Source organism: Schistocerca piceifrons, chromosome 1 (genome assembly GCF_021461385.2).
Source record: "Schistocerca piceifrons isolate TAMUIC-IGC-003096 chromosome 1, iqSchPice1.1, whole genome shotgun sequence".
Taxonomy (NCBI): domain Eukaryota; kingdom Metazoa; phylum Arthropoda; class Insecta; order Orthoptera; family Acrididae; genus Schistocerca; species Schistocerca piceifrons.
The window spans coordinates 561,737,511-561,762,495 of NC_060138.1; the positions used below are offsets into that span (position 1 = coordinate 561,737,511).

At 41.2% G+C, this 24,985-nt stretch overlaps 1 protein-coding gene across 1 annotated transcript in view; it reads right to left on the bottom strand.

Annotated features, from left to right (window-relative positions):
• Nucleotides 1–1,706: 1,706 nt before the first annotated feature.
• Nucleotides 1,707–24,985, bottom strand: part of LOC124796438 (zwei Ig domain protein zig-8-like) — a 118,136-nt gene continuing 94,857 nt past the window's right edge. The window contains exons 5-6 of the mRNA XM_047260636.1: nucleotides 24,720–24,888; nucleotides 1,707–2,183 (exon numbers count right to left, since the gene is read on the bottom strand). Coding sequence (XP_047116592.1) covers nucleotides 1,999–2,183; nucleotides 24,720–24,888 — 354 coding nt within the window. The 3' untranslated portion in view covers nucleotides 1,707–1,998. The remainder of the gene's footprint in view (nucleotides 2,184–24,719; nucleotides 24,889–24,985) is intronic.

Here is a 24,985-nt window from a genome sequence, read left to right on the forward strand (position 1 = left end):
CTGACGAACCGATTCCACAGACCGAACGTGAGGAGAGGGGCTAGTGTAATGGTTTAATACAAACCATACAAAAATGCACGGAAGTATGTTTTTTAACACAAACCTACGTTTTTTTAAATGGAACCACGTTAGTTTTGTTAGCACATCTGAACATATAAACAAATACGTAATCAATGCCGTTTGTTGCATTGTAAAATGTTAATTACATCCGGAGATATTGTAACCTAAAGTTGACGCTTGAGTACCACTCCTCCGCTGTTCGATCGTGTGTATCGGAGAGCACTGCAACATACATCGCGTTTCTACAGAATGATCTGCCAACGTTGCTCGAAAATTTCCCACTGGAAACGCGTCGACGTATGTGGTATCAGCATGATGGTGCACCTGCACATTCCGCAATTAACACTAGGCTGACCCTTGACAGGATGTTCGACGGGCGTTTCATAGGACGTGGAGGACGCATATATTGGCCAGCCCGTTCTCCTGATCTTACACCTCTGGACTTCTTTCTGTGGTGTTTGTTAAAGGAGAATGTGTACCGTGATGTGCCTACAACCTCAGAGGATATGAAACAACGTATTGTGGCAGCCTGCGGCGACATTACACCAGATGTACTGCGGCGTGTACGACATTCATTACGCCAGAGATTGCAATTGTGTGCAGCAAATGATGCCACCACATTGAACATCTATTGGCCTCACATGTCGGACACACTCTATTCCACTCCGTAATTGAAAACGGAAACCACGTGTGTACGTGTACCTCACCCCTCATGGTAATATCCATGTGCGTCAGTGAAAAAGACCAATAAAAAGGTGTTAGAATGTGGACGTAATGTGCTGTTCCAGTCTCTTCTCTACCTAAGGGCCATCACCGTTCCCTTTTGATCCCTACGTAATTCGGTGCTCTCCGATACACACGATCGAACAGTGGAGGAGTGGTACTCAAGCGTCAACTTTAGGTTACAGTATCTCCGGATGTAATTAACATTTTACAATGCAACAAACGGCACTGATTACGTATTTGTTTATATGTTCACATGTGGTAACAAAACTAACGGGGTTCCATTTAAAAAAACGTAGGTTTGTGTTAAAAAACATACTTCCGTGCATTTTTATATGGTTTGTATTAAACAATTACACTAGCCCCTCTCCTCACGTTCGGTCTGTGGAATCGGTTCGTCAGTATTTGATGTGGTTTACGAAATATATCCAGCGGTAACGTTAGGTGACTCACCCTGTATATGACCTTGCCACAAAATGTAGATCGTCTCCTAAGAGAATCGTTTCCTTAAAACGTGTTAAGGAATAAAATGTCAGATAATATTAAATATGTGACTGAGTAACACTATAAACAAACTCCGAATAGTTCCATGATCGCAAACGTTTACATATATAAATATGTGATTTGTACCTGTGAGTGGAAACTATGATTCCTATACAGCATGTGACATGTGCTACATGTAGCACCAAGACACGTTTGGTGTAGAAATGTATATTTTGGTGTGCATATAAATTTCCTTACCATCCTAAAAATATGCAAAAGATGGTTGATGAAGAAAAAGTGTGTATTTCTTTCAATGACATAAAGTAAAGGTATCTTCGGTTGTATCGAATAGGTTTGGGAAGTTAACACTACGCTCTTGGATGATTATGCACTCGCAAAAATATTTGGTATTCCTTTATTTAGTATCACAGGTAAATATTCACCATTTGTTTGGTTTTCTAAACATAATAGTGCACATAATAACTGATGAGTTATGGCGACAAAGATACAAAGTCACAGTCGTTGTTTTCTAGAAAAATATCATTGCTATTAGCAAATATATATATATTATTCTTTTAATTTCTGTTAGGTATCTATAGTTCAGGCATAAAATTTTCGCAGTTTCATTCTCATACAGCTTGTAGTTCCCTTTGATCGAGAGTATGTTTTAAAAGTGATGTCTCCATGCTATCAAGGATACACAGATGGATATTCACACTCCCACAGTGGCTATTATCTGACTGGCATGCTGTGGGCAGCATTCGCGTGTCGCAGGCGGCCAGAGAGCCAGTAGTAGTAGTCTGTGGTGGCCACGGGCAGCAGGTTTACCAGGGGCAGGAACCACCCTAGCGTCAGCAACAGCCGCTGGGCGGCCCGCCCAGGGGCTCCACTACGCTGCATTGCCGCTGGAAGGTCACCTGAGGAAATCAATATTTCAAATTGATTACAAAACAGATAATGACAATATAAATGATGCACATAGAGCTGACACCAAAAATGAGCTTCGTCGAGGAAAAGTAATGATATCCACTTGCCCGACATTCGAAGGATATAAGATGAGGGAGACACGAAGGGAAAGAAATGTTTCCAGTGTCGCCATCAGAAAGGACTAAAGTGAAGACATTCATTATCTAATGTTACAAAAGGGTTGACATAGTAGCTGGACAATACTACAATAATATTTATGTGTTTGAAACACAGCAAAGGGGTATTACCGTGGTAGATCGATGTCCGATTTGTGGCTTTTATAACTAGCTAATTTATGTGGTGAACGGATTTGCTGATAAAAAGTATGTAACAGCATCATAGTAAGAGTCCATACCATGAGAGTACATTGCCGTCAGTTTCAGAGTAATATTTTTCCTTTGAAAGTTATTTACATATACAACCTTCTCGCTATGCAGATGATCGGGTTTGGCTAGCAGTGGTCACATTGCCGATATTCAGTAGTTAATTTTAATGAAACAGTTCTCATTTAAATAATATGATTATTAAGGTTAAATTGCACATTGAAGTGTTTATAGAATGATGATGGCGATGTTATGCTTATTCAAAATGATGAAGAGGAAGATATGATAATGGTTCTTGGTAATGGTGCACACATATTGAGATGTTGGAGGTCTTTTGAAGGATGATTTACGAAAAACAACGAAATTCTTTGAGGGAAGGAATGTACAGTGATTGCGTCCTAGTGATATAACCATCAAGGCTAGTAGTTAAGGACCGAGTATCACAAAGCCAAATTTATTGTGAAATAACACTTTCAGTCAATGACGAGAGCCCATGAATCTTCCTTTCACGATAAATTTATTGTATACGTAGTGGCTAACATTGTTGGATAGTTAAACGAACCAGCTTGTAGCCATTCATTATAAGGTTTACAGTTGAAAACTACTAAGGCATTGTAGACGGCGTGACATGTACGCTGTAGTAACAGGACTAACGTAAGACTGTCTTCACTCTTCACACATTGAAGTGAATAGTTGCTGAACCAATGCGAAATTGCTCTCTGTCCAGATTCACAACTGGCTCACATGGTTTTTGCGTGCGGATTAACAAATTGGAGACATACTCTCGTGAGAACATAAACAAATGCAAATCTTACTAAAACAAATACCCTTGCAGGAGGCATCTGATGTAGAACATGTTTTCAGCTTGGTACAACTGTCAAGGTAAACCAGCTAAGTGGTAGCATAATGCAATGAAGGAAAAGAACAACGAATTGAACCGACTTCTATCTTCAAAAGGGACAGAACTTGTTCACGCGAGTGAGGAGCCATCAATCGATACATTAATACTTTCAAATACAAGATACGTCGTACGCAGTGTTTTGTGATAAGTAATACGGCAGCCTAAGATACACCCTTACCACTGTCAGACATAGCAACCATAACTCTAGCCTTAGACCTCATTTCGCTTTGGAAGAATGAGAGATGTGTCACTAATTGATCGATACTCTCTACACTGCATATGTTCTTTTTCGGATGACTACAGGTCCACCAGAATAGAAATGATTAAGAGACACAAGAACTCTTCATAAGTCATTGAGTGACCACAGACTAGAGACGGGATACCACCACATAGCCAATGTTAGGTTAATAGGCCCGTATCTTCCTCCCTCCATACTTGCACGTAAGTACACATTATTGTTTGGAAGCGTTGTCCCGTTTGCAATGAATGAACAGATGAGGTTCCAAGTTGACAGAGCCCGAGCTCAGTTTGCGGATCTTTCTCAACAACTGCTGTTTATGTACCCTGAAATACGAATAGCAGGGTTTCATGGCTTGCTCATCTGAAGTGTCTCGTAATGTCTTCTGGCAAGACTGATGAGGCCCGTCACGAATTTCTCTCCTGTGCCAACCTCTTGCAACTTACCTCTTCAGTTATCTGCTCTATGTGTTCCATTCTCTGTCTCCCTCTATAGTTTTTACTCTTGACAGCTCCTCTTGTACCATGGAAGTTACTCCGTGATGTCTTAACAAAATGTTCCGTTTTTCTGACCCTTCTTCTTGTCAGTGTTTATTGGGTATTCGTTTCCTTGCCGATTCTCCGCAGAATTTCATTATTCCTTACCTTACCAGTCTACCTAATTTTCAACATTCTTATGTAGTACCACATCTCAAATGATTTGATTCCCTTCTTTTCCGTTTTTCCCAAAGGCCGTTTGACTACCATATAATACTGTGCTCCAAACGTACATACTCAGAAATCTCTTGCTCCGTCGGTCATGGGTGATTTTGCTGCCCAGGTAGCAGAATTCGTTATCGTCGTCTACTTTGTGATCACTAATCATGTAGTTAAGTTGCTCGCCGTTGTCTTTTCTGTCACTTCCCATTATTTTCATCTTACTTCGGTTTACTCTCAATTCACATTTTGTATTCATCAGACTGTTTATTCCATTAAGCAGATCCTGCAATCCTTCCTCCCTATGAGAACAGCAATGTCAACAGAGAATGTTATCATTAACATTTTTTCACGTTGAGTTTTAATTCCACTCTTGAACCTTTCTTTATTTCCGTCATTGCTTCTTTGTTCTGTAGATTGAACAATAAGGGCGTAAAACTACATTCCTGTCTCTCACCCTTTTTAATCTGAGCACCTCATATTTGGTCATCCTCCCTTATTGTTTACTCTTGGTCCTTGTACATTCTGTACATTAGCCGTCGTTCCCATAGTTTACTCCTATTTTTCTCAGAATTTCGAACATCTTTTAACGTTTGACACTGTCGAACGCTTTTTCCAAGTCGGCATATCCCAAGAATGTGTCTCTTTCTTTGGTCATATTTCAGTTATCAACGACATTGTAGGAATTCCCTCTCTAGCGTCTTTATTTCCTAGGTTACGTTTAAAGTCTTGTGTACAAAACACTTGTTGAGGTTGAGGAAGGGACGTTAACGAGAATGACGGATTCCACTACCATTTTTTAACAACAGCAGGACTGTATGAACGGATACGAACGAGCACTGTGTAACGATGCCATACGTGCAAAGAAGCAAGTACATACGCCACATTTTGAAACGTTTATAACTGTAGCACCTGTTGAAAAATTTCTATAACAACAAAATTGTTGCCAAGCTGTGGTTGATATGCTTTGTATCTTAGCACAACATTAAAAATTCAAAAAAATTACATTTTCTCTCATGGCTTTCTATTACGTCTTTTTCTCACGTGGTCTTTCTCTCTGAATAACTCGGCTAACCCGGAATGTCAGAAATCTTTAACGGTTAACATATGTTTTCTTACTCCGTACCAACGATGTAAATGTATTCCATCCCACTACTTCAGACCTCTCGATCTAGTATTACAGGTAAGTGGAGACGTTAATGATCGAAGTTAAAGGAATGCCTACCCTGTGTTGTTTCAAAACATCTCCCTCTGGCTGGTACATATTATCGTAATGTGTTCATTTCACATGTGGCCGTAGTAGGAGATACATCCACCACTTACGGGTCCTGATGCCATATGAAGCCAATCACCCGCTGTGCTATATCCTACTAATGGTGTCCTGTGTATGTGGTGTGGCAGGTCATAAGATCCACACAACGCCCTCCGATCTTCGGTCGTTTCCAGGTTTGTCGAACTTGCACCTCATTTTGACCTCATGAGCCGGAGTGAATCCCAATCCAGTGCTCCAACCAAGGGAAAACCAGTGACAACACCAGAAACTGTACCCCGGAGTTCCACACCGGAGAGACTCGTTCAGCGCCCAGCTGTGGAGGTGGACCATCATAACAGCAGAATGAGAATTAATATCACGAAATGCTTTTCTAATCTCTGGCGTCTAGCGGCAGCAGTATAGGCAGGCGGTGGCTTAACAGTGTTTATGGCACGGCCCTTCCTACGGCTTCAGTCGCCACGGTTGAGAGAATTGCCTGCAGGAGGGGCTTCGGTTGAGATTGTTCCGAAGGCTAATGTGTGGCTTCGGCGCCGCCTCAAAGTTAAGCGGTACTCAACACTGAGTGTAGTTCGGTACGAGAAAACATAACGCCTCCCACTTACGTCACAAGAACCGCTACAGCTCACATAATCAAATTGATTACGCCAGAAACAGATACCTACAGTCTCTCTGATAAGTTTACTTGGATCAATTTACTGTGTCAGTTCTCAAAAGGAGTACCGAAAGAATACAAATAAAGAACTCTGAGTAATATCATCAAAACTTTTTAGCACGCTACCTTGTGTAATGCATAAGCTACCGCATGATTATCCGGAAGGAATGAATGTAAAACCTTTTTATGCTTCTCCCGATTTTGATTTTACCTTAAATCACTTCCGAGCTGGTCGACGAGAGCATACCGGCAGGGCACAGCGGGGACGAGAGATATTTAAGGCCCTGTCCTCTCCTTTACATCTTGGGTTATGTTACCACTGTTGCGTGATCCATCTTTCCGGTGGAGAATTATAGCAACTGAAGCTGAATTGCAGTGCAAAGTTGAGTACATTTCTATGTCATTTCTTGTCTCGTGGATCTCTCGCATTGGTTTGAATCCTTGGTCTGCTCGCGTCTATCGCTAATTCACACGCAATATTCGAGCAACCTCATTTTAGGGGTATTGTCAAATGGTCATGTTCTAGATGTCATCATTCTATGAATGTTGTTGGTTAATCAACTGAGTAAGTAAATTTGAAGATTGGTCAAAATTAAAGCACCTGCTTAATTGTTTTAGTCATTTGTATATAGTTTTGTTTAGGAAAGTTAGCTAGCCAAACCTTAAAGGCACAAATGGCACTGAGGTCATCAGTCCCCTAGAACTTAGAACTACTTAAACCTAACTAACCTAAGGACATCACACACATCCATGCCCGAGGCAGAATTCGAATCTGCGACCATAGCGGTAGCGCGGTTCCAGACTAAAGCGCCTAGAACCACTCGGCACTCCGGCCGGCCAAACCTTAAAGAATGTGTGTTCTTAGCCTTAATCCGTTCCACAGCTGATTAGAAGTATTGAGAGTTCTGATGGGAACTGTATTGACATTTGTACTATTTCAGCAAAGCTTTACTTGAGTAAATTTACCTAGCCATACTCAAATTTCTAGTTTTATGGGTCTTGTTCCGTTTAAAGAAATTTATCTGTTATTTGTCCAAGTAATCTGACCTTGTAAGGCAGTCTCCCATATTATTGTGATGGTGATTTTACAATGCTTTTGATTTTAATAAAATAAGTAGAAACTACCACGGATTACTACTGTGATTTTGCTGTGTCTCTACCATTACACATTTCAACTTCCTTGGATGATACAAACTATTACTTAAAAGATAAACGAGAACATCTATCTACAACGCACTTAAAACAGAGCAACTGGTCAGTTTGTCATATTTGACTAACACTTTGATGTATTTGGCACGAATTCAACGAGTTGCGAGCTCGAGGTAGTGAGTAACCTCTATATGACCAAGAAATGTTTTCGCAGTTGCGAATATGGGCTACTATTAGCTGTGTAACGGAATGGCGACAACAAATATTTGTGCTGTACCGGGACTCGATCCCAGATTTTCCGCTGATTGGGAAATATCGTCTTACCATCACGATCAGGACCAAACGTCCATGCGTCGTCAACCATTTGTCTACATCCTGTACTCGTACATCCATTACGTATATTCCGGTACATGGGAGACATTTTACTTTATTGTTGTTGTCCTTCCATCACATAGCTGATGGTAGCCCATATTCGTAACTACGAAAACATTCCACGTGTTTCATGACGGCTGTAGTGACCACAGTACCTATTCCTTCGGAGATGATCGCATGTCCGAAGGAACTTCACATCGTAAGTCGGCATAGCACAGGCACCTACAACATCGCTTCTATGTGATCACTGCTGCATTGCTACTGCTGCCCGTGTTCTCAAAATCCAGAATCTCGCAGAAACGCCTTACACGAATGCTCTCCAGATAATTCACGGGTTCCCAGGTAGCTGCCGTGTTTCTTGACTTCCGCAAGGCGTTCGATACAGTTCCCCACAGTCCTTTAATGAACAAAGTAAGAGCATATGGACTATCAGACCAATTGTGTGAGCGGATTGAAGAGTTCCTAGATAACAGAGCACAGCATGTTATTCTCAATGGAGAGAAGTCTTCCGAAGTAAGAGTGATTTCAGGTGTGCGTCAGGGGAGTGTCGTAGGACCGTTGCTACTCACAACATACATAAATGACCTTGTGGATGACTTCGGAAGTTCACTGAGGCTTTTTGCGGATGATACTGTGGTATATTGAGAGGTTTTAACAATGGAAAATTGTACTGAAATGTAGGAGGATCTGCAGCGAATTGACGCATGGTGCAGGGAATGGCAATTGAATCTCAATGTAGACAAGTGTAATTTGCAGCGAATACATAGAAAGATAGATCCCTTATCATTTAGCTACAATATAGCATGTCAGCTACTGGAAGCAGTAAATTCCATAAATAATTATCTGGGAGTAGGCATTAGGACTGATTTAAAATGGAATGATGATATAAAGTTGATCGTTGGTAAAGCAGATGCCAGACTGAGATTCATTGGAAGAATCCTAAGGAAATGCAATTCGAAAACAAAGGAAGTAGGTTACCGTACGCTTGTTCGCCCACTGCTTGAATACTGCTCACCAGTGTGGGATCCGTACCAGATAGGGTTGATAGAAGAGATAGAGAAGATCCAACGGAGAGCAGCGCGCTCCGTTACAGGATCATTTAGTAATCGCGAAAGTGTTACGGAGATGATAGATAAACTCCAGTGGAAGACTCTGCAGGAGAGACGCTCAGTAGTTCGGTACGGGCTTTTGCTGAAGTTTCGAGAACATACCTTCACCGAAGGGTCAAGCAGTATATTGCTCCCTCCTACGTATATCTCGCGAAGAGATCATGAGGATAAAATCAGAGAGATTAGAGCCCACACAGATGCATACCGACAATCTTTCTTTCCACGAACAATAAGTGACTGAAATAAAAGGGAGAACCGATAGAGGTACTCAAGGTACCCTCCGCCACACACCGTCAGGTGGCTTGCGGAGTATGGATGTAGATGTAGATGTAGATAATAAAAGTGCGCCCAAATAAATTTCTAAAAGGTGCTGATACGTATAGTTTCCGCCGAAGATAATTATAGTATACAGAAATATCAAGTGATAGGCTTTCATTAGACGGTATACGCCTTGATCAACAGCAACTTTTTCTTTCTGAGTTATCAGTCGTCTGAATAACAGTATTATGATAATGATAGACTGCTACTAACCGTACAGAGGAGAAGATTATGAGGCACTCGAGCTTTCGGGCAAAAGGCACTTGTAACGCGGGGGTCTGAAACAAAGGCTGCGTCGACTCTGTGATGGTCTTGGCTGCCGGATTCTGGTCCTGTGTTATCGATGGAAATTTGTTGGACTCCCCTTGATTGGTGTGTGGCGCTCTAAAAAAAGAAGCAGCTACTCGGGTAGCAGGTGGTTTTTTTAGGCTAGGCGGTAGTTTGAAATACTATCATGGACACTCGACAGTCGATACTGATATAGGGAAATCACACAGCGTTCGGAGTGAAAGCAATTTTATCAGTAAACTGTCTAAGTACTCGTAGTAAAGTTCCAGATTTTACCGCCCTCAGGAAATTTTTGAACCTGAAGCTATTCTTCGGATCTGAGATATTTAGTGAGTCTTCGGATGATCATTGGACAGACAGATAAGACGCCGTAGGAGAGGGAGAGTTCATTGCAGCGGGGAAAAATATTGTCTCTACTGAGGTTTAAATTAGGTGTGATAGAGAAGTTATCGGGTCACGCATAACACTTCTAGGAGAAACCAAGTTAATTGTTGGGTTTTTGACCACCGACTAACTCCACTGTGACAGTTCTGCAGTCATTCAGAGACAGTCTATTGCCAGCTCATGCAGTACTAGTTACTAGTGACTTTAACCTGCCGAGTATAGATTGGGAATTTATAGATTCATTGCGGGGTGTAGAGACAGAAAGTCTTGTGAAGTACTTTTGAACACATTTCCTGCAACTGCCTTGAGCAGCTAGTTCGGCAGCCAACACGAAAGGAAGTATATTGGAACTTGTAGCTACAAATACGCCGGGTTTACCTATGGCGTCAGTACAGAGACGGGGATTAGTGATCACGTCATCGTAGCGACAATATGAATGGTGGGCTCCATGTGGTTCCCAAGTTGTGCAGCGACCGTAAACCATAAAATTACCAAATAACCAGCAACCAGTCACAAAAACATGTTTTATTTATTTACTTTTGCAAATCGATTTCAATTGATTAACAGCCATCATCGGTGCTTTCAACGAATATGTGCCCTGAGTAGTAATACTGTCTTAAGCAGAGGTCAAACAGGAGGGGAAACATTGCAGACCACCTAAGCATTTTATAACATCTTAGAGAAGATCAAATAAATAAACTTCTAAACACTGACAACTAGTGCTGCAAAACTTACCTAGACGCAAACTATTCGGATTTCACAAGGAAATATCAACCTAAAAGATTGCATTTATCTTGACAGATGACATGAAGTAAGCAGTATATCAGCAATGACTACCACTGGAAACTCTTTGTGACTTGGCTAAGGGTTTTGACGGTGAAAACGGGAATAGTCTACTGCAACACGAAGTAGTAGATACAGTACGTTTATAGTTTATATCTTATCTGAATTTCAGAAAGCAATTTTTGTTAGTCTTTAACTTCAAAAGCCACCCAGAATTTGAATAAATCATAGTGTACCGGTACGACAAGATTACGTTTTGTATTCTTGGTTACTTTCTATATATATATATATATATATATATATATATATAAGTGATCTACAACTTGCAACTTCAGAAACAGCCAATTTTGTCCTTCGCTAATGATAAACGTATAAGTAAAAATAAGCGATTGCCTAACTGAAAAGCGGCTAATGATATATTTGAACCGTCCACAAATGGTTTGAGGCAAATGAAGTATCACTGAATTTTATCAAGGCTCAGCACATACATTTCAGTACTTCTCATATAACTAAATATGCTACACAAATAGATTTTTAAAACAATGAAATAATAGAAGCACAAAATACTGAGCTATTAGATCACAAATTACACTGACAAACCAACTGCCTATACTTTCGCCTTAGTTCAGCTACGTTTGCATTGCGCAAATTACACAATTCGTAGTACATTTAGAAACGAAGTAACTTGTTTATTCTACATATTCCCACCCACTAATGAGCTGTGGAATTATTTTCTGAGAAAATGAACGGGACAGTACTTTAGAAACTTACAAGTGTCATTTAAGTTATACGTTTGGTGCTCATTCTGCAGCATCCTACGTTAATGTCTTTAAAATCTGGATATTCTGACACACATGCAAAAACACAAACACACACACACACACACACACACACACACACACACACACAAACACACACACACACACACACACAGCCGGCTTCTGTGGCCAAGCGGTTCTAGTCGTTTCAGTCCGAAACCGCGCGACTGCTACGGTCGCAGGTTCGAATCCTGCCTCGGGCATGGATGTGTGTGATGTCCTTAGGTTAGTTAGGTTTAAGTAGTTCTACGTTCTAGGGGACGGATGACCTTAGATGTGAAGTCCCATAGTGCTCAGAGCCTTTTGAACCATTTGAACACACACACACACACACACACACACACACACAAACACAAACACACACACACACACAAACACACTAAACGTTGTAGCTATCAGTACTTCTCTTTTCTCAAAACATGGTGACAAGCTCTCAAAAAAAAAAAAAAAACGGTGACAAGCATGAAGAGATAAAAGTCTTTATAAAGACGGGGGTTAAAATTACTACAGAAAGGTGTCAGACATATGGTCTATTGGACTGATCGTGTTCCAATGAAGACCATCTTTTCTACGTCATGCTTTAGATTATTTTATGGGGAGAATTAACGCTGTAATGTAGGAACTGCAAGATATGTCACTGTATTGCACTTAAATTATATTAATTATGCATATTTGACTTCTTCCCATATCCCAGAGACCACTCTCCGTGGGATCCATGGAGTACGATTAATGTAAGATACTCTGACGAACAGTGTGTGGAATTTGGTGAGTTTCGCGTCGGGTTCGTTTAGTCATAGCGAGAGGGTGAAACAAATACAGGAAAAAACCCTTATATTTGACATCACGGAGACGTATTTCATGGAAAGCTTCAATTTGTAAATTATGAGAGGCATATTTCTAGTAGAGTAGTGTCATAGTCCTTCCTCCAACTTATACTTAGCCCAGCGAGTGTAAAATTAGATAAATTTTGGCATATAAGGTAGCGGGAATGGTGGGTGTAGGGTAATATTTCCTTCAGCGGCACTCTCATTTGAGGTGTAAAGCTGTTGATGTAGATGAATATTGTGTTTCTACGTGGAATATCCTTTATCGGAAGACATAACGGTAACAACTTCGACTGAACGGATACCAGTAATATACAATATTCCTGCTTCTCGTTTTCTCTATTGCCGTCTCATCGTTTTCAATCCGCTGGAAACAATCCGATATTACTTATCACTACAATTACACCGCTGGATTTATGTGGGTGTGACCTTATCTTTCTGTCTAGGTTTGTTGTCTGAATTTGTTGCAGTAATGATCCTCTTTTTTCGCGAGTATACTGAAAAGGCGGCTTCAGTGATTATTATCGTTACCGTATACTGGACACAAGGAGGGAAATAAACAAAACTATTACTCGTAAAAAAGAGTGTGACTGCCTTCTGACAGATAACAATGCTGCTAGCTTATAAACGAAGCAAATGCAGATTATACGAGTATATCAACTCAGCAGAAGCGCAAATAAATCTTATTTTCAGCAGGCAGAGAAAATATATATCTCTTCCAACGGGTACATGTCTACGTAATTGGCCTTGTTTCATTATACGCTCTTTTCTCAGAGCATTCTGAGAATCACAGATACGGATCCAAGCGATAACGGCTCATACAGTTTGCTTTCGTGAAAAGAGCAAGGGTTCTGTGTACATTCTGGTTCCATTCTCATTCTTCTCCAGAAGACAAATTCTTGTATTCATCATTGTTTTTAAGCGTCCCGTGAAAACATTGTCCGCCTTGATTTGTTACCAAAGATATGTTTAATTAATTTAGGTATGATAACTCATTTTACCTGAAAAAATGCCATACGATGATGGATCGAAGAACAGTGAGGATCTGATAGCAGCATGATTGTTTGATAAAAATTTTACTTTGTGGGAAAGATGCCACACGAAGTTCTTTATTTGAATGAGATATGTATGATCAGCGGCACACTTTTCGTAGACGTGAAGGAAGACCACAACATCTAATAATAAAACATTTTTATTATAAGTTAGAAATCGGTAACGGCGCTATTTAAATAAATAAAGAGCACTGAAAATATTTGTTAGTTGCCGTTATATTTTGTGTAAGAGTCAATCTATAAAAATCCAAAAAACACAGGTTTGAAAAAAAAATTAAGCTTAGTACCTAGGACATACAGCGTTATGTACCAATGAAACTTGCATCGATCTAACACAAACCTAGAAGCACAATGCTAAATGGAGAAAAGCCAAATGAAAACAGTTTTATCACGTGACCTGTGAAAACAAAATCGCTCTGTTTTCATGTTTTCCATATAGGGTGTTATAGCGGCAAAATTAACCGAACTATGATTCAACGTCTTCTCCTGTCCTCTCCTATCCTATACCCCATAAATAATTTTGTGCTCTGTTTTCTTTCTTGAGATAAGAACAAAAAAAAAATAAAGAAATGGATGAAGGTTTTTTTAAAAAAATAACGAGCTTATTCGTGTCTCGATGACTATTTTGCATAATTAAAAAAATCATTTTAGATGCAGGCGCACTCCGTCTAAGTGACTGTCCTCTACAAGCCTGCATTCTTACTGTATCGAACAGAGGATATGACCATACCCCTTGAAAGGTAAATTTGACTCCTGGGTCTCTCAATTTTAAACAACGAAAATTTTTACAGATACTACGGTATTCACTACAGCAAAAACCGAAAGAATAATACCACGTAATATCAGAAACTAGATGGGATACTGCGTGTGGTGGAACTTCACATTGACTCTAGTTGCATACTGAGATAGTCGAGTCAAAAACTGAAAACAGATTCATGTTCGATTTAAATTTAAGGAATAACAAGGACGATTGGATGCAAACAGTTCGCTGTTGGTTTTATAGTCTTTTTCTTGTGTACCTGCATTGCAAATATGTCTCCTCACGAATTATATTGACTCATTTGATTAAATGTATTTCCGAAACGATTTACACTAGAAGTGTTTCGCGTTTAGATAATGGACAGCCTATTCTACTTAGTGTTTTGTTTTGTAGGATCTTTGATTGGAGTAGCACTTTCGGTAAACAGCCTTTATTTCCGTGCTTTTGGTTAGCCCAGGTAGCTTACGTAAAAGATATTTTTCTACGAGAATCAGGAATCAGCCATGAGTACACTTTTTCGTGTATGCAAATAGGGTAAAGATGACGTGTTTACTGAAACTGTGTAGGTGATACGAATAACTCGCTTCAGTACAACACAGGATTATGTAAATGGTAGCTCTGTGAGGAGAAGTGCAGTGAACACGCCACCGTTAGTGTTTCACAACACAAAATTTACGTTTGCATTTAAGGGGAAGCCAGGGTAGAAAGTTTTGTGGATACGTATAGAATTGTGGTGTTCAGTATTTTCTTTCACATTCCAGTGCAACAGTGCACGGTTGACTTTGTAAGGGTGCATCAATTGTGACTGAAGGTGCATCTACAAAGATACGTCTTGTCCCAATTACGTATTTTTCTCGTATTTTCGTATAAATACACTAAAATTAGCGATCTATGGTGCTTGAAAGCAGTGATGGATGTAATTTCAGAATCGACTTATGAGTTTTGAGAACAATGCAATGGAAGCCTTTATGAAGTGAACATGACAAGGGTACGAAAAAAGTAGAGCTATAAAAAAAAATTAACCAAAGGAGATAGGAAAAGGAGAAAAAAATTATTGATCACACTGCTGTTGAAGATAATCCTCTATATAAACAGAGGTTATTTATGTTAACTTTATATAACACTAAAACAGGAAATTTAACACAAACATTTTAAATGTCTTTTCGTCAGTTTTTACACTTTTCGCTAAAAAGGTCATTTTCTTGCTCAAAATCTTTGGTTATTGAGTAAAACAAATTGTAGAAGTCTTCGTGATAAAAGAAAATAGTTTTTGATCGGCATAACGACGAGACTGTATTTATTGCGTGTTTCCTGGTTTTCAGCAGAGTTTTTGTTTCATTTCATGGACATTATTTCGACAACTCACCCAGATGTGTTCTTCAGAGGTCCCGAGATTTGCTATCACGTGCGCTCGCCATCCTGACTCCAACCATACAATGAACAGCTGTTCGTATCTCGCTGCTATTTACAGCTGAATGTGAGTTCGACGTCCGAAACCCTGTATGTATCTTGATGATCTTTTTGTTTTTCAGAGCGCAGTCTCTCAGCGATTTCCATCTTTGATCTACGTGATGGCCGGTGACCTCACCACAAACTGAATGATGGACCCTTAATTGTGTTTAAATGGAAACTTCTGTCCAAATTTAATTAGTTTTCCTAGACTTTTATTTCGAATGACCCCTTAATTATGCTGTGAAAGGTACGTGGCTGTATCACCAATGTTAAATTGGAAACCTCTATCTCAGTCTGTTAAGTTTTCCTAGACCTTTATTTCGAAAGACTCCTTAATTATGCTGTGCAAGGAACACCGTCCTAGTGGGCTGACCTTATTTCATTCAATGATTAAATTCGAGGCCTGGTACGGGGAATCTCTCCTCAATTGTTCTAATAGTTTCGCCAAGTAGGAATGCCGAAATTCGCACGGAATCCGTTGTAACAGCAATTTCCGCTTTTTGACTGTAAATTATTGTTCATTCATTTTACAAAATCATGATTTCGGATTTATGTCCATTCTCAAGTACATATTGAACTGAAAATGAAGAAATGTTACGTACTAAACAGTGCAAGGCGTAGGAGCAAAACGTCGTTACGTATCTGATAATAACACTTACGCGTTACAAAATACGACCTGCCTATGTGACATGTCATCGTTGGAAAAGCATATTCCTGGTCCTATAAACCAGTGTTCGAATTACCGGATATGATAAATATCGAAGATAGATAATAAGGCTGACATTGCGCGAATTGAGTAACCATTAACACACTCTACGGCGTATTTAACAGCAAGTACATGGCTGTGACCTGCATTTATCACATCCAAGAGTCTACTGACGTTAACATTTGTCAAAACAGCGGCACCACACTGTGAACCCCACGTTCTTTAGATTACCAGATGTACTACCAAGATAGAAAGTGGATATTTATTGGGCTAAGTCCTTAAATATCCTCGTAATACCCACTCGTAACACCCTCTTATAGAAATACAATGTAATAATCCATATTCAGAGTGTAACTATAGAAACTTTTACTATACAACAAATCTGATCTCAAAGTGACTTTCTAGATGCAATTTTGCAAAATCGTATTCACTAATTCCGGAGACTTTAATAAAACAAATCGCACGTTGCAGCAACATGAAAGATCTGTGTGAAAGGATAGCCTTGCCAAAAACGTCCAGATATGGTCACACTTGAAAGATCCAGGCCAAGGAACCGCTGAGTGACATTACTTACACACTTCTGTAGGACGGAAGTGCCCACAATAAAACACTACTTCTCAGTAGAGAGACACTTAACAGAGCGAGAGTTGGGGGAGGGGGGGGGGGGTTGAAGAGATAGGGATGAGTGGATACCAAGGAGGGTAATTGTACGGAAGGTAAAGTGAGGGATGTAAGAGGGGGTGGGGCATGGTGGCAAGGGGGGTGGTTTTGGGGCCGAGGAAATGGAGAGGACGGTAGAGGGGCAGCGGGAGGTTTTGGGGGGTGGATGGAGCAGATTTTGAGGCAGGGGGAGGGTGAGGGTGGGTTGAGGATTACAGACAGAGAAAAAGTAGTAGATCAGCAAGCTTTATTGTATGCCTAACCATAAACTTCACTATTACACGAATTCCTTTAATTTCATTTCACAGAAAATTAAATATTCAGTCAATCAACGACTATGAGGAGTTGTTAAAAATTTAGAAATTACAATATATTGTTGAAAGATCTTATACGACATATACTTGAATGACTGAGGTACATGGCTCCGCCAAAACAAGCATATAGTCACAGGTTTAATGGGGTGACTATCATCTTACGAAAGAACGGTAGGGGTGTGAAACGGGGGGACTGAAGTTGGAGGAGGAAAAGGGGGCAGAGGATCAGAAGGCAAGGGTGAATGGGGGATAGGAACAGGTGAAAGAGGATTCATTGGTTTTGTATATTATGTACTTTATTACATACTGCACTACTATATAAATATCCATTCAGTTTTACAACGACATAGTCTTAATAATTCCGTCAATTGGTGTTTTGAAGCAAAACTAATTTGTTCCATGAATGGGGAGGCATACTGGAAGCATATATTATATTCATGATCCAGATTGGAGTAGTACATAAATATCGATTCCTATCCATTTAATTTCATGTTTATGTCGTCTTAATAACGCAATCATGTGAAGATCTGAAGCATAAATAATATGTTCCATAAAATATTTAAATTAGTGAAATTACATGTGAATACATTCATTTTTCAAATGATAACTCACATAGGTATTATATTTATTAGAGATATTCAAAAGACTGAAAATTAATATCAATATAAAATTATACTTTACAAATGCTAGCATCATGGAGATACTAGATTAAGCATTGTGCAAGAGATGCTCCAAGAAATGGCGGAGTGCTTGACAATCTTAAAAATGGCTAAGTTACAGTTCACATTCAACAGTAACTAGCAGCCAGATATTAACGCAGATCTGAATACATCTCTGACTTCAGAAGAATGATACACATCCAAAGGCAAAACAATATTTCAGCATTTTTAAAACATGAAAAATTAACATTTCATAGTGCATAAATATTTAAACAATGAACCTCTGAATTAACAACATTTAAATGCTTCATGCGATTTAGACAAGTGTTGGGTGATAGTATTGCACTATAGCTTTCAACGTTGGAAGTTAAACAGCTGTATCTATTTTATTTATTGATTTCGACGTCTTTTATATCTGTTTCATTATGCATATGTTTGTTAGAACATCGTTTCCTCCACAGTACACAACGAACAAATACTTATGAATATCTCACATTTTGTGCTAGTGTAAAAGTAGCCAGTCCAGTCGCTTTTGTTAGTGGACACCACAACTGAAAAGAGATGCAAGAGATGCTTCTGTCTTCACTAGTTTGCGTTAGGAGGAACAACTCAGCAGCAGTAACCGTTTGGCATTGTTGCAAGTAGTAAGACGACATTAATATGAATTTAATGAACTTACATGTTACACCGATATATATGGCTAGGTGTATAATATATCTTACTAATGTACCATTTTCTTTCCATCCACACTGACTACTGTAACCTTTTAGGGGTGTGTACGGAGCAGGTACTGGCTCTGGATATTTCAAGTCTAACAGTTTGTATCTTTTTGTGCGGCATGTCCGCCATTTTAAATACATTTAGATGTCGTTGCAGATTTAGCATTTCTTTTATGTAAGTCTCCAGGAATCAGTGAATTATGATTTTTGAGATCAAATTTTTCTGTACATCTAAAATGGTTATACACTACTGGCCATTAAAATTGCTACACCACGAAGATGAATTGCTACAGGCTCGACATTTAACTGACAGGAAGAAGATGTTGTGATATGCAAAAGATTAACTTTTCAGAGCATTCACACAAGGTTGACGCCGGTGGCGACACCTACAACGTGCTGACATGAGGAAGGTTTCCAACCGATTTCTGATACACGAACAGCAGTTGACCAGCGTTGCCTGGTGAAACGTTGTTGTGATGCCTCGTGTATGGAGGAGAAATGCGCACCATTACGTTTCCGACTTTTATAAAGGTCGGACTGTAGCCTATCGCGATTGCGGTTTATCGTATCGTGACATTGCTGCTCGCATTGGTCGAGATCCTATGACTGTTAGCAGAATATCGAATCGGTGGGTTCAGGAGGGTAATACGGAACGCCGTGCTGGATCCCAACGGCCTCGTACCACTATCAGTCGAGATGACCGCATGGCTGTAACGGATCGTGCAGCTACGTCTCGATCCCTGAATCAACAGATGGGGACGTTTGCAAGACAACAGCCATCTGCACGAACAGTTTGACTACGTTTGCACCAGCATGGACTATCAGCTCGGAGACCATGGCTGCGGTTACCCTTGACGCTGCATCACAGACAGGAGCGTCTGCGATGGTGTACTCAACGACGAACCTGGGTGCACGAATGGCAAAACGTCATTTCTTCGGATGAACACAGATTCTGTTTACAGCATTATGATGGTCGCATCCGTATTTGGCGACATCGCGGTGAACGCTCATTGGAAGCGTGTATTCCGTCATCGCCATACTGGCGTATCACACGGCGTGCTAGTTCAAATGGTTCAAATGGCTCTCAGCACTATGGGACGTAACATCTGTGGTCATCAGTCCCCTAGAACTTAGAACTAGTTAAACCTAACTAACCTAAGGATCACACATACATCCATGCCCGAGGCAGGATTCGAACCTGCGACCGTAGCAGTCGCGCAGTTCCGGACTGAGCGCCGAGAACCGCTAGACCACCGCGGCCGGCCCGGCGTGCTGGTATGGGGTGCCATTGGTTACACGTCTCGGTCACCTCTTGTTCGCATTGACGGCACTTTGAACAGTGGACCTTACATTTTACATGTGTTACGACCGTGGCTCTACGCTTCATTCGATCCCTGCGAAACTCTACATTTCAGCAGGATATTGCACGACCGCATGTTGCAGGTCCTGTAAGGGCCTTTCTGGATACAGAAAATGTTCGACTGCTGCCCTGGCCAGCACATTCTCCAGATCTCTCACCAACTGACTTCGTATGGTCAATGGTGACCGAGAGCCTGGCTCGTCACAAAACGCCAGTCACTACTCTTGATGAACTGCGGTATCGTGTTGAAGCTCCCCATCCATGCTCTGTTTGACTCAATGCCTAGGCGTATCCAGGCCGTTATTACAGCCAGAGGTGGTTGTTCTGGGTACTGATTTCTCAGAACCTATGCACCCAAATTGCATGAAAATGTAATCACATGTCAGTTCTAGTATAATATGTTTGTTCAATGAATACCCGTATATCATCTGCATTTCTTCTTGGTGTTGCAATTTTAATGGCCAGTAGTGTATTTCCACTCGGAGCACTGAACATTACGTTGTGTGGCTAAAAGAGTGTGTTATCAATCACTTAGTAGCCAAATAAATATCTACCTTCATTATCCTCGTAATGCCTCTGGCAATCGAAAGGCCGTGTGACTCACACAGTGTTTACTCATTGTTTCGATCTCCGCCACTCTTTTGACAAACGTTAACGTCGGATTTGATAAAAGGATGCGATGAATGCAAGTTACAGAAATGTGTTGACTATTAAATGCGACGTACTGTGTGTTAGTAATTTTTTCACTGTGCACGATGTTAGCCATATTATGTGTCTTCGAGAAGTAGTCATTTCTGGATTTCAACAGCTGGTTTACAAGAACAGACAGTTGTTTCTTCGAGTATGACACATTAGTAGACAGCACAGGTATTTAGTGACCGGTACGTAATGTTGTCAAATAAGTAACGAGTTCTGGTTTCCATTCCGTGCACCGTATGGTACGCGGACTTTAATTTCAGTTCTAGATTCATTTGAAAACTGCTTTATGGTAGATATCATGATAGTGTGAAACAAATGTAGAGTAAATTACAGATGATGAAACTTTCTCTGAAATATTTTTTTAGGTATAATATGTCATCCGCCTCTTTTTGTATTTAAGATGACACATTCCAAGATTAACTACTTTTCGTGCCACTGCTGGCTTCTCGTCAGAAGGTGGTTTGACAAGAAGGTTATTTAATAGATCATGTGCAGCTAGACGCTAGAATCGTAGTGCTCGCGCACTGCCACCAGCAACGGAAAATGAACCTTCGACATTACCAGCCACTTGGGCCTGCGAAATGGCAGAAAAATTAACGTCTACCGTTCATCACGAGACCAAAGTCTATAGTATATATATCCGTAATTCTTTTCAATTACATGCGCATTCTCAACATGTGAAGATATTTGCAGCTTATGCAAAAGGTTTTGCCTCGTTCATTATACCGGTTCTCTTCAAGTAACCTAAGTGACGTCATGTTTGGGCAGTACGTAGATCAATAACCGACTGTGGACTTCACGTGATGTTGGCTGCTCTCCCTCAGCCTATACGTCACAGCGGTGGTCCGGTGGCGTAAACTTCCTGATCAGACTTTGTGTGAATTTCCTGATTTAAATTCCAATCCTCTAGACAGTGTCATGTGACGCTGCTGATGTTGATCCGTCTGTCGGATGGGGACGTTGCACTCTGTGTCTTCCTAGGTGCTGTTCGAGAGAAGTCGGCTATGTGTTGACCAACGGCCTTGCCGCAGTGATAACACCGCTTTCCGTCACATCATCGAAGACCAGCACTGTCGGGCTGGGATAGCACTTGGATACGTGAGCATCCGGTCTGCCGAGCGCTGTTGGCAAGCGGGGTGCACTCAGCCCATGTGAGACAAACTGAGAAGCTACTTGATTAAGAATTAGCGGCTGCGGTCTCGTAAACTGAAAAAACGGCCAGGAGAACGGTGTGCTGAGCACATGCCCCTCTATATCCGCATTCAGTGAAGCCTTTGGGCTGAGGACGTTACGGCTGTCGATCGGTACTGTTGGGCCTTCATGGCCTAGTCGAACGGAGTTTAGTTTAGTTTTAGGCTATATGTCCCCACCGGGTTTCATTCTCTCCCTTCTCTCACCATCATTCAACACGTACATGGCAGAACACTACACACATGCATTACAGTCCCGTACGTTTATCAGACACGGTTAAACATTCGACTCTTACGCTACACAAATGAAAGGTGCGTGCCCGAAAGAGAGAAAGATTTTTCTAGTTAGTTGGCTGCACGTACATATGAGATTTTTCAGCCAATTATTTCACCTGTAATTTCAAAGTCCTGTTTCCATTTTCTATGCTTGTAAACATTGTACGACATTTTTCCTCCATTTCCAGTGAGGAGCCCGGCCCTGCAATTTGTATGTTTTATTTATGTTGACCGTGTATACAGATCCAGTTAAAATCACAGCTGCCGTTCGTCATGTACAATGGATATAATGAAGTTATTGTATGTATATAAAATATCTATGTTCTACACTCTTTGAAATAATGCGTCATGACTATCAGAAATTTTTCATGGTAGGATTTAAGGCTAACCCTCCACTTGAATCATACAGCGTAGACCTTCACGGTCGGTATTTGCGATGTTGCTGATATTCGGTTTATGGGCGTAAGGCAGTGGTCCAGGACATGATTCTCAGCCTAATGTTGTGTCTTGCATTGCTGTAAGCTTCATCAGAGACTTTATAGATTCAGCAGGCCGAACTGTTTTCCAGCATCCACTATCGGTTCTAACGTCATCAGACCGCTGTTTGAGGTCGCTGAGTTGAGCCGACGTATGCTGTGGAGGTTTTAGTGGGGATGAGTTGGTGCTACTGGTTTCATTTAGCAGTAGGGCCGACATCTTGACTGATTTCAGTCGTCCTTCATATCTATTGCAATTGTTTTCTGCTTTTGAATTTCTCTGCACGTTCCAGAGTAGTAATCAATAGAACTGGATGAAACCACAGTGTCAGAGAAACGAATTTGGAGATTCCGTTGCCCCAGTGCGTAATCGGTTACTGCTGATTTATTCGTATTGCCCGGGCGACAATTGCTCTTATGTTTCCTGAGGTGGTTGTTAACGTTTCTTTTCGTAGATTTATGTTCACCTTGCCGCAAGTGCAATATATATTTCACAGGGAGTTTGGACATTCCCTTTAGAAACTTCATTGTGGTGAGTACTTAATGTTTTGAACAGAAACCAATATCCGAAAACGTATCATTTACGGACGCAGACGTTTGAAAATGTGTAGATATGCAAAAGGAGAGCCGCGTGGGGGTGGGGGAGAGGATGGGGGGGGGGGGCTGATGGTTACGTCGGATCGGATGATGTCATTTGACGTTTATATTACCTCTCTGACTTGTTTCGAGCCTCATTCACATGTTGAGTGTTAGAGCAACATGGTTGAGTACACATTTGCAGAACACACCGACATGATTCTTCTGAATGGCGGAGCTCACGGTCATGGAAGAGCTGCTCTTAGCGTTTATCTACGAGTATATCGTTCTCCCCGACGTCCGACTCCATCGCCCACCTTTTTCACCAAAATTACGCAAAGGCTTCGAAAAAGTGTACTTTCACTATCAGCAGACGTGACAGTGGTGTCGCATACCCGAGCTGGAAGAGACCGTACTGCATCACGTTGAAGAGAATCGGTCAACGAGTACACGAGCAACTTATTTGGCTGTTAATGAGTGGAATTGTAAAACAAGTGTTGTAATGCGTCACGATTATCCAATTATTTGTAAAAGTGGTGGCGCTACCGACATGTTTTCAGATGATTGTGGCACGGGAACGGTACGTTTCTGGACATGGATTACACTCTATAGTCCTGCGGGGCAAGTGACGGGCTTAGGTTCTTCGCAGTGCCAAAATATAGGCGGATCTCTGTTATTGGTTTAAACACCGAATCAATACCGTTTTTTCTGAGTCCTTTTCTGATGCGAACTGTGACATTTTTGCAATTGGTGGGGAAACTTTCCATTTAGTCGGTTCTATTTCATTAGAAACTATAGATCTTCTGGGGAGTAACGTCCTATTTATCTGTTTGTCAGAGTAGCACATAACAATGTCACCAGGAAAGAAGAAGTTAATCAAGTTGTGGGCCCTATATAAAACAAAGAGCCGCAGCTCTTCCCACTACAACCTCCGTAGCACACTTCAGCGCGAATCTACGATCTCTAGCAGTAGTTTCATTACGTGACGAACCGACCGTTGCTTGAATACATCCAAACAGTTCGGCTTTCTGAGCTTGTTTTTGAGTCTGTAACACGTTTATGAATTGTTAAGGCCTCTGATGAAGCCTCCAGCAGTGGAACACGAAACTTTAGGCATCTATCCGTGAACCAGGTGTCAGTAATATGGCTCAGAACACTATGGGACCTAATTGCTGAGGTCATCAGTCCCCTAGAACTTAGAACTACTTAAACCTAACTAACGTAAGGACATCGCACACATCCATGCCCGAGGCAGGATTCGAACCTGTGACCGTAGCGGTCACGCGGTTCCAGACTGTAGCGCCTAGAACCGCTCGGCCGCTCCGGCCGGCGTGTTAGTAATATTTCCCCTTGAAATTGAAATATGATTTCGCCGTCTAGGACCGAGCCAAAACGATTTCAATGTCCGGACCAGCTAGTGCCAGCCGCAGCAGTGTGTGAGCGAGTCCGCGCGCGGCCCACCTTTGAGCACGTGCACCCGCACGCTGTCCGGCGGCACGTTGGAGGGCGCGCACGTGTAGAGGCCCGTGTCCTGCGCGGCCGCCTTCTGGATCAGCAGCCGACTGCTCGTCACGGGGCCCTTCTCCGTCACCAAGCTCACCCCTCCACGCGGCGAGTCGAAGTTGATCACCTGCGGCGGGGCACAACACCAGACAATTACTCCATATGAAATTTCGAACAGGCGCTCTTCCACAGTTCGAAAATACACAGCCTGCCGAAAAATGCGA